The sequence below is a fragment of the Ahaetulla prasina genome, chromosome 7, assembly GCF_028640845.1.
Source record: "Ahaetulla prasina isolate Xishuangbanna chromosome 7, ASM2864084v1, whole genome shotgun sequence".
Taxonomy (NCBI): domain Eukaryota; kingdom Metazoa; phylum Chordata; class Lepidosauria; order Squamata; family Colubridae; genus Ahaetulla; species Ahaetulla prasina.
In genome coordinates, this window is record NC_080545.1 from 89,231,047 (window position 1) to 89,240,235 (window position 9,189).

Genomic DNA, 9,189 nt, shown 5'->3' on the forward strand with positions numbered 1-9,189 from the left:
TTAGTTCCCAAAAATATATATTTTCCACAGAGTCCAAGGAAAGAAGACTTTGTATGCAATCCCAAGGAAGTTGAATATAGCGTTAGAATGAGTGACATAAGCCAAAGCCATCCAAATGATGTAGACGACACACCTTGGTTGAAAGAAAATGATTGCGCCAATGAACACAACCCTACTTTTATTACACAGGTACTGTTTCCTTCCATCTACGTGGTGCATATACATGAATAAAGAGGTAGCTTGTTAAGACTCTTGGTTATAATTTCAGTACTTTTTAATAAACTTCTATTATTAGTGTGTTCTTTTTATTTTAATGGTTTTAGAAATACTCTGCAAATTTTTGTCTGTTCAAAACTGGAGGCCTGTTAGGAAAATAAATCATATAGTAACAATGAGAGCCAGTTTGGTCTAATGATTAAGGGACCAGGCTAGAAAGCAGAAGACAGTGAGTTCAAGTCCCACTTTAGCCATGAAAGCCAATAATCAATTTCATAGCTTGTTGCTGTATTGGTCACTCTCTCTCAGCCCAACCGACCTCACAGAGTTGTTGTGGGGAAAATAGGAGGACGAAGGTGTGTTGGATACATTCACTGCCTTGAGTTATTTGTTATTTGAGTTAGAATAGAATAGAATAGAATAGAATAGAATAGAATAGAATTTTTTATTGGCGAAGTGTGATTGGACATACAAGGAATTTGTCTTGGGGCATATGCTCTCAGTGTACATAAAAAAAAAGATACATTCATCAAGAATCATAAGGTACAACACTTAATAATAGACATAGGCTACAAATAAGCAATCAAATCATATTAGGAAACAGTCAGTATAAATCATAAGGATACCAGCAACAAGGTTACAGTCATACAGTCATAAGTGGAAGGAGATGAGTGATGGGAACGATGAGAAGATTAATAGTAGTGTAGATTTAGTAAATAGTTTGACAGTGTTGAGGGAATTATTTGTTTAGCAGAGTGATGGCGTTTGGGAAAAAACTGTTCTTGTGTCTAGTTGTTCTGGTATGCAGTGCTCTATAGTGTAGTTTTGATGGTAGGAGTTGAAACAGTTTATGTCCAGGATGTGAGAGGTCTGTAAATATTTTCACGGTCTTCTTTTTGACTCGTGCAGTATACAGGTCCTCAATGGAAGTCAGGTTGGTAGCAATTATTTTTTCTGCAGTTCTAATTATCCTCTGAAGTCTGTGTTTTTCTTGTTGAGTTGCAGAACCAAACCAGACAGTTATAGAGGTGCAGATGACAGACTCAATAATTCCTCTGTAGAACTGGATCAGCAGCTCCTTGGGCAGTTTGAGCTTTCTGAGTTGGTACAGAAAGAACATTCTTTGTTGTCCTTTTTTGGTGACATTTTTGATGTTATTGATGTTTGTAAATATTATTTGTCAAAATAATAAAGACAGGACACACATTTAATTAACAAGGATGCACTCAAATACAAGAATGATGCTCTGAATTCTTCTGAATTTCACAAGATTAAATAATTATAGTTCTCATAAAAATTGCATTAGTCTAAGGGCTAGCAAATTCAGCTTTTGCCACATGGTTATGGTAACCACATTATGGTTTTGAAACACAAAACTTTTCTATTTAGTGCCATTAACATTTATTATTTAATGTTTATTTCACTGTTCCAGTTACCAAAAAATGAAGAACAGCTGTTCCCTGATCTTTCGGAGCCACAGGAGAGAAATCCTGAACAAGCACCTGAGAAGCCAGAAGAACAGACAGGAGGTAGTGATGCCAGGTAAAGCAAAGGGGATAGTAGGTATTTGTAACCAATCCTGCAAATAATCTAACATGACTTCAGTCTTTGCATATGCAGAAGATAATGATGATGCCTTTCCTGTATCTACTGCCTCTGAAAAAATACTCGTTCTGATTTGGTAGCCATCTCTGCCTTCAGACCAGAGGTGGGTTTCAGCAGGTTCTGACCAGTTCTGGAGAACCGGTAGCGGAAATTTTGAGTAGTTCGGAGAACCTGTAAATACCACCTCTGACTGGCCCCGCCCCCATCTATTCTCTGCCTCCCGAGTCCCGGCTGATCGGGAGGAAATGGGGGTTTTACAGTATCCTTCCCCTGCCACGCCCACCAAGCCACGCCCACAGAACCAGTAGTAAACATTTTTTGAAACCCACCACTGCTTCAGAGGTCAGAACAGAATGTGACTTTTGCTTTGCTATGTTGAGCAGCTTATGGGAAATCATTTATTTATTTATTTATTTAATCACATTTTTATACCGCCCTATCTCCCGAGGGACTCAGGGCGGTTTAGAGCCTATTAAAAACACAAAAACAGATATAAATACAAGATAAAACACTAATTAAAAAACTTATTAAATAAGGCTGACTTTAAAATTATAATTAAAATACTAAAACCCCATTAAAAACTAAATTAAAATTAACATCCTAGCCCAGTCCTGCGCAAATAAATAGATGTGAAAGGTTCGAAGGTCGGGAAGTTGACGGAGTCCCGGGGGAAGTTTGCTCCAGAGGGTGGGAGCCCCCACAGAGAAGGCCCTTCCCCTGGGTGTCGCCAGTCGGCACTGCCTGGCGGACGGCACCCCAAGCAAGTTTTCAAATCTTGAAAACAGATCCCAAGCAGGCCTAAGATGCATTGCATTTTCAAAAGGTCTGAAGGTCTTTGAGATGCTGTTTTAATGGATTTTTTTTTTTAGTTTATTGTCAGTGACTATTGTACTTTGTCATGCTCTTTATGCTGTTTATGTTCTTACTGCTGAGAGTCACCTTAGTGAGATGGGCAGTTATATAAATTGATTACACACATAATCATAAAAACATACCGGCATTATGATTATAACTGAGCTCAACATTTATGGTTGTATGTTGTGATGATTGTTGAGCTGGTTACCACATGACCATGCCCGATTTTTATGACCCTTTTTATGACAATTGTTAAGCAAGTGCTGCAGTTGTTAAGCAAACACAGTGGTCATTAAACAAAATCCATTTTATTCAATGGCTGGTTTTTGCCAGAAACTGGAAGCAAACACCAGAAACACCAAAAATTGTGGTCATAACTGCAAGTTAGTGGCCAAGCACCCAAAATGCAATCTCTTGGGAGTAGCAGGTGGCTGTTGGAACCATTAGGAGGGAAGTCCTTTGTAACTTAGACCAGTTGTTCAGTGACAGGACATTAAGCAAGGATAGCTTGTACATACATACCTTTCTCTCATTTTAGTATTTTCCAGTTTGTTTTCCCTTTTTATTTTCCAACTTAACACAAGAAGTAGACAGACTTCAGATAAATTGGGGGTCCGTGGATTGTCTGAACTGAAGAAGCTTCTGGGATGAGAAGCGAAACATCTTCAAGGAAAATATAAAGTTCAGTTGCTTTTTGAAAAAAATATCTTTGGGAGGACCTGTTGATTACCGTACTTTTCGGAGTATAAGACACACTTCCCCCCCACCTTTAAAGAGGGTGGAAATGTTGATGCGTCTTACGCAGCGAATACAGCCATTTTTGGCCTTCCGAAACCCCGCCCCATGCGTCCCGTTTTCGCCAAAAACAGGCCTGTTTTTTGCAAAAACGGGGCCTGCAGAGGGTTTGGGAAGCTTACAAAGTGTTCCTGGGGGCTGGGGAGGGCAAAAACGCAACGCATGGGGGATTTGGGAGACCAAAAATGGGCCTGTTTTTTGCAGAAATGGGGGTGTTTTTGCCCTCCCCAGCCCCCAGGAGCATTCTGAAGGCCTCCCAAACCCACTGTGCACCCCATTTTTGCAAAAAAAAAAAACCTGCAAAAACTTTTTTTACTTGTTTACCTCTTTGAAATCTTGGTGCGTCTTATACTCAGGTGTGTCTTATAGTTTGAAAAATACTGTATATTCTGGACTGGACCATATATCCAGTGAGGCTGGTGGAAAATGTAGTTTTTCTACTCTGAAATGTTTTGAAATGATTTTTGTTGTGTAGTGATGTCCTCTATCAAAGTATCTGCAAAAAAAAGAGGAGATAATTTTTTTCCTGTTGTAGTTTTGCTTGCCATCTGCATGATCTACAGCAGGGGTCTCCAACCTTGGCAACTTTAAGCCTGGAGGACTACAACTCCCAGAATTCCCCAGCCAGTTTTGTCGGCTGGAGAGTTCTGGGAATTGAAGTCCTTACCAGGCTTAAAGTTGCCAAGGTTGGAGACCCCTGATCTACAGGAATAATTTTTTTTCCCAAGTGCAGGGCCGTAGTCCCTGGGGCTAAACAGGCAGAAGCCCAAATTCTTAGGGATTTTACAATTGCTTTGGATTGGTTCCCAAAATTTCTCCCAACTGAACCACAGACACACTGTAGGTTGCTGCATGCAAGAGAGAACATCTTGGAGAGGATTTCCTCCCATATGGACTTCTCCTCGCCATCTGCCCTGCATTCAAATTCCTTCCTGTGAAAAAAATCAGGTTAATCTGTCCACAGATCCCTGTCATGGATCATATTAAAGTTGCAGAACATCATCTTTTAAAAAAAAAAAAAAAAAAAGTCCAGCGATGTTTCTTATCATTTTGGTAACTTTTAGTTCCTTTTTCTTGGTGGCTGCTTACTTTTTTTTTTTTTGCCACAAAAGGACACTTGTGAGATTGATGTCATGATTTGGATGAAATGTCCCGCTGGCCTTTTTTGTCCTGATTGTCACTCTGTTGGGGTCATTAGCCAGTTTGGTGACCTACAGGGGTGTGTGGAATGTTTTGTCCGAGTCCATGGCTTGCTTGGCATCGGAGTAGCCTGGTTTAGGAACGTGCCTTCTTTGGGGACCGTTTTTGAACTTCTCAATCTGGCCTATAGAGGAGGTATTTCCTCACAGGATCCCGTCCATCCAGTACCCAGGCTGAGCTGTAGTACCTACCCTTTTTCCCCCAAAATAAGACATCCCTTAATAATTATTATTGAGTCTGTCATTTGCACCTCTATAACTGTCTGGTTCGGTTCTGCAACCCAACAAGAAAAACACAGACTTCAGAGGATTATTAGAACTGCAGAAAAAATAATTGCTACCAACTTGTCTTCCATTGAGGACCTATATACTGCACGAATCAAGAAGAGGGCCGTGAAAATATTTACAGATCCCTCACATCCTGGACATAAACTGTTTCAACCCCTACCCTCAAAACGACGCTATAGAGCACTGCACACCAGAACAACTAGACACAAGAACAGTTTTTTCCCAAACGCCATCACTCTGCTAAACAAATAATCCCCTCAACACTGTCAAACTATTTACTAAATCTGCACTACTATTAATCTTCTCATCGTACCCATCACCAATCTCTTTCCACTTATGACTGTATGACTATAACTTGTTGCTGGCAATCCTTATGATTTACATTGATATATTGATCATCAGTTGTGTTGTAAATGTTGTACCTTGATGAACGTATCTTTTCTTTTATGTACACTGAGAGCATATGCACCAAGACAAATTCCTTGTGTGTCCAATCACACTTGGCCAATAAAAATTCTATTCTATTCTATTCTAATAAGCCCAATCGGGCTTTTGAGCACATGGCAATAAAGCCAAGCGCTTACTTCACGGTTCAAAAAAATATAAGACAGGGTCTTATTTTCAGGGAAACACGGTAGCGTTTCCTGAACATAAATTATTTCCCCTTTCCTTATGTTTGGATTATACTCGGGATATAGGAGTGGGAGACCATAGCCGAGCCAATTTCTTTGAACTCCTGAAACCTTTCTCCGGTAATCAGGCAGAGTTCAAAGCAAAGGCCAATTTCTTTGTTTGGGCCTCTCCCCACTCCTCAGTCTTGTAAAGCATAAGCTGGCGTACTTCACAGTCACCATTTTGTGTTACAGACTTTATTGAAAGGGGATATAGTATCGGTTAACCTAATTAAAGGTTAGAGGAAATTCTAAACCTAGTTCTTCACCCCCACCCCCTTCCACCTCCAGCAGCCCCAACGAGGAGGCCTCACTAAGCAACCACAAGCTTGAAAGCAGCTCAGAAGAGAGCGAAAAAAGCAGAATTCAAGAGCCACAGGAGGATACGGTTTCTTCTCCGTTCGAGATGCCAGCACAGTCTTCAAAGGGAAACTCCGCAGCAGCAGGTTGGGTTTCCTATCCATAGATTGTCAAAACATGTCCAGGGGTTGCATGTACTCCAACTTGCCCTTCTGGCTAACTTTAAGAAATAAAAGTGAAAGGGAAGGGACCAAGGTCTTTTTCAGAGGCTGAGGAGCCTCTGAGGGGGTCAGATGGGTGCCTGGCATTTTAGCCAAAGCTTTGTCGGCATGGCAAAGAAATCTAAAACGGTTCAGCTAAATCGTTTCCCAGATCCATATACTACAAGAAGGAGTTTGTCGTTTATCTGCTGTCAGTTCCTTTAATGGAGATGCCAAAGCCTTATCCAGGAACTAATTGGCTACAGTGAAAGGACCCTACCGTTTCCCTCACATTTTTGGAATAGCCTTGTGTTGTTGCTGTTTTTAATTGTGTCATCTTGAAGTAATTGGCCATAGATTAAAGAACAATCAAGGAAAGTTTAGTAGTTCAGTGAGAAGCACTCCTGAGCTATCTGGTACAAAGCAGTTGAAAACCTGCCCTGCTGTTGTGACCCAGGCCCAAGTAGGTAGTAGGAAATTCAGTCACAACAAACTTTATTAGAACAGCTGAGAATTACTTCATTCTCAGTGTAGTTCAACTAAATTAAAGCAAATCCCTCCCAACACAAATTCCTCAGTCCTATCACCAACCTTGGTCCAATTTGGCAAACTGCCAAAGGCCTTTCTTGGCAAAAGTTCAGAAGACACCAATATGAAACAAATGCAGCAAGACAAAGCTATCAACGTTGTTTTCCGGCAAAGAACCTAAACGCCGTTGCTGGTCTGTTTTAAGCCTTATGGGAAGGGCCAATCATTTCTTGGCTCTATTCCCGAGTCGTCCTCTTTGCTTTAGCTGCTCTTGCCTTCTGGCAGCTCTCCTCATGCGTGCATTAGGAATAGGCTCCTCTCCTCACTATTGTCAGTCTCTGGAGGCTCTGGAGTCTGCACATCACTTCCTGATGGCCCTGGCCCCACCTCTGCCTCCGACGCAGAGCCCTCATCCGGGCCTTCCCCAGTCCCCAGGACTGGCCCATGTTCTTCCTCAGCCTCATCGTTGTCTGACTGTGTTGCCAGCTCCGTAGGCTGCTGGCAGATCACAACATCTGCATTACCAGATTCAGTGCTGCATTCCTGAGTCTATATAGGGTTGCTTTTTTTAAAAAAAAAAAATCCACAATCCCACTTCAGTGGAAAAGGACAATTAAGTCATCGCCAACCCAGGCACCTTCCGGGTGGGTGAATTTTAGGGTTGAAAATTCTGGGAAATGGTCCACATATCTGCTCAAGCCCAAAAAGTCTGCTATACAGGTAGTCCTCAACTTATGACCGTAATTGGAATCAGAATTTTGGTTTTTAAGTAAGGCAGTTAATGCCCAATTTTATAACCCCTTTTTTAAAAAAATCACAATTGTGAAAAAGTGAATCTTGTGGGGGTTAAGTGAATTCAGCTTTCCCCCTCCCCCCCCCCAATGACTTTGCTTATTGGAAGCTGGCTGGGAAGGTTGCAATGGGGATCACATGACCCCAGAATGCTGTAGCCATTTTAAACACATGACGGTTGCCAAGCACCTGGATTTTGATCACGTGACTGCAGGGAGGGATGCTGGCATGGTTGTAAGTGCGAGGACTGGTCATAATGCACTTTTTGTCAGTGCCATTGTACAGTTGCTGCACAAATGGTTATAAGTTGAGGTGTTTCTACCATCTAGGCTTTCTGGAAATAAGTTTTCTTCCAAGTGAGTTCAGTTCTCTTTAAATGATACGTAATTTCCCCTCATAATTTGGTACTTCTTCAGGAGAATTTGTCATCAGTTTCAATATTCAGTTAAAAGAGTATTTGTCAGAAGAGATGCTTCTTCTCTCCGCCTGTTTTTGCCTTGACTAAGTATGGAAAATCCCTCTCCTTTCCCCGATCTGTCTGGGTAATCGGAGATTTTAGAGAAGTTTTGTTCTGACCTGCCATTTTTTTTTTTTTAACGTTTTTCTTCTTTCCTTGGATTCTTGGATGTCAACAGAATCTTCTTCTTTCTTTTTTTCAGCCCTGCTGGCTTCTGCTGAGACCATCCACGGCTGACCTCCCAAAACACGCCTGTGGAACGACAAAAGGATGCTGTACAGTCACTTTTATGAAATCTATGAAATTCATAGTTCCGATGCTTTTGTCCATAGAGCATCATTTTATCACGTTGTGGAAAACATTTATTCCAAGAAAGCTTTAAATATCCCCACTGTACCCTCAACCAAGTCAAGAGTTCTTCCCGCCGTCACCAGCTTCCTGCTATCGCTGCTCTGTATTCATTCCATCCACACAACTGAAGAGTTCTCCCTCCTCCTCCTCCTCCTCCTCCTCCTCTTCCTCCTCCTCCTCCTCCTCCTCGCAGCCTACAATCAGAATCGTCCCCTCCTGAATGGGTTTGAATTTGGAAGGATTCAGTTACAATGGCTTCCTTCGGGGCCTTTCCTTACTGGGTTTTTTGTTTTTGTTTTTTGCTGTCAACAGTGAAACATGGTTTCTTTCCAAAGCTGATCATGTCGCATTTTCACTTTTTGATTAATCAATGCCACCCTCTATTTAAGATGTGCCATTTTAAAAAAAAAAATCATTGCAAAGTTAAGATGTGTCTTTTCTTTTTTGTTGCTGTTGTTGTTCAGTAAGTACATCCCCGGTCAGATTGCAAACTCAGTTACTGCCATTCTGCTATCCGCATACTCACAAATGCTAGTATTTACTCCTTTATTTTTATTTTTATTTTTTGCCTTTTTTTTCTTTTTTTTTTACAAAAAGAAATGGAACTGGATGGACTGGGCTCTTCTTCCTGTGTTGAAATAGGGTGTATATATATCAAGAAGCAGGTATATTCAATCTCCAGTTAGGTCTGTGTACAAATGTAATTATGTTCATTGTGTATATATTATGCAATGAGCACAACTAATGTAAGTATAAGAAACCCCTTATTATTGTTCAAAGGCAAAATGTTCATATCTCATTTCTTTTATATCATGTTATAAATAAATGTTGATGTTCTTAAGCTATGGTGTGGATGTTATGCCTCTAGCAATGGGAATCTGAACGGGAATTATTGTTTGACTCCTTTTGTTTTTAATCTTGCTATGTAATCT

General features: G+C 40.9%; 1 protein-coding gene across 9 annotated transcripts in view; it reads left to right on the forward strand.

The window, feature by feature from the left end:
* Nucleotides 1-8,840, forward strand: part of PLEKHA5 (pleckstrin homology domain containing A5) — a 251,781-nt gene extending 242,941 nt beyond the window's left edge. For 8 of the 9 annotated variants that reach the window (XM_058191862.1, XM_058191850.1, XM_058191851.1 and 5 more), the window contains 4 exons: nucleotides 31-189; nucleotides 1,649-1,758; nucleotides 5,921-6,075; nucleotides 8,109-8,840. In XM_058191862.1, coding sequence (XP_058047845.1) covers nucleotides 31-189; nucleotides 1,649-1,758; nucleotides 5,921-6,075; nucleotides 8,109-8,143 — 459 coding nt within the window. In that variant the 3' untranslated portion in view covers nucleotides 8,144-8,840. The remainder of the gene's footprint in view (nucleotides 1-30; nucleotides 190-1,648; nucleotides 1,759-5,920; nucleotides 6,076-8,108) is intronic. The other variant, XM_058191852.1, reaches the window with a different exon arrangement.
* The last annotated feature ends 349 nt before the right edge of the window (nucleotides 8,841-9,189 follow it).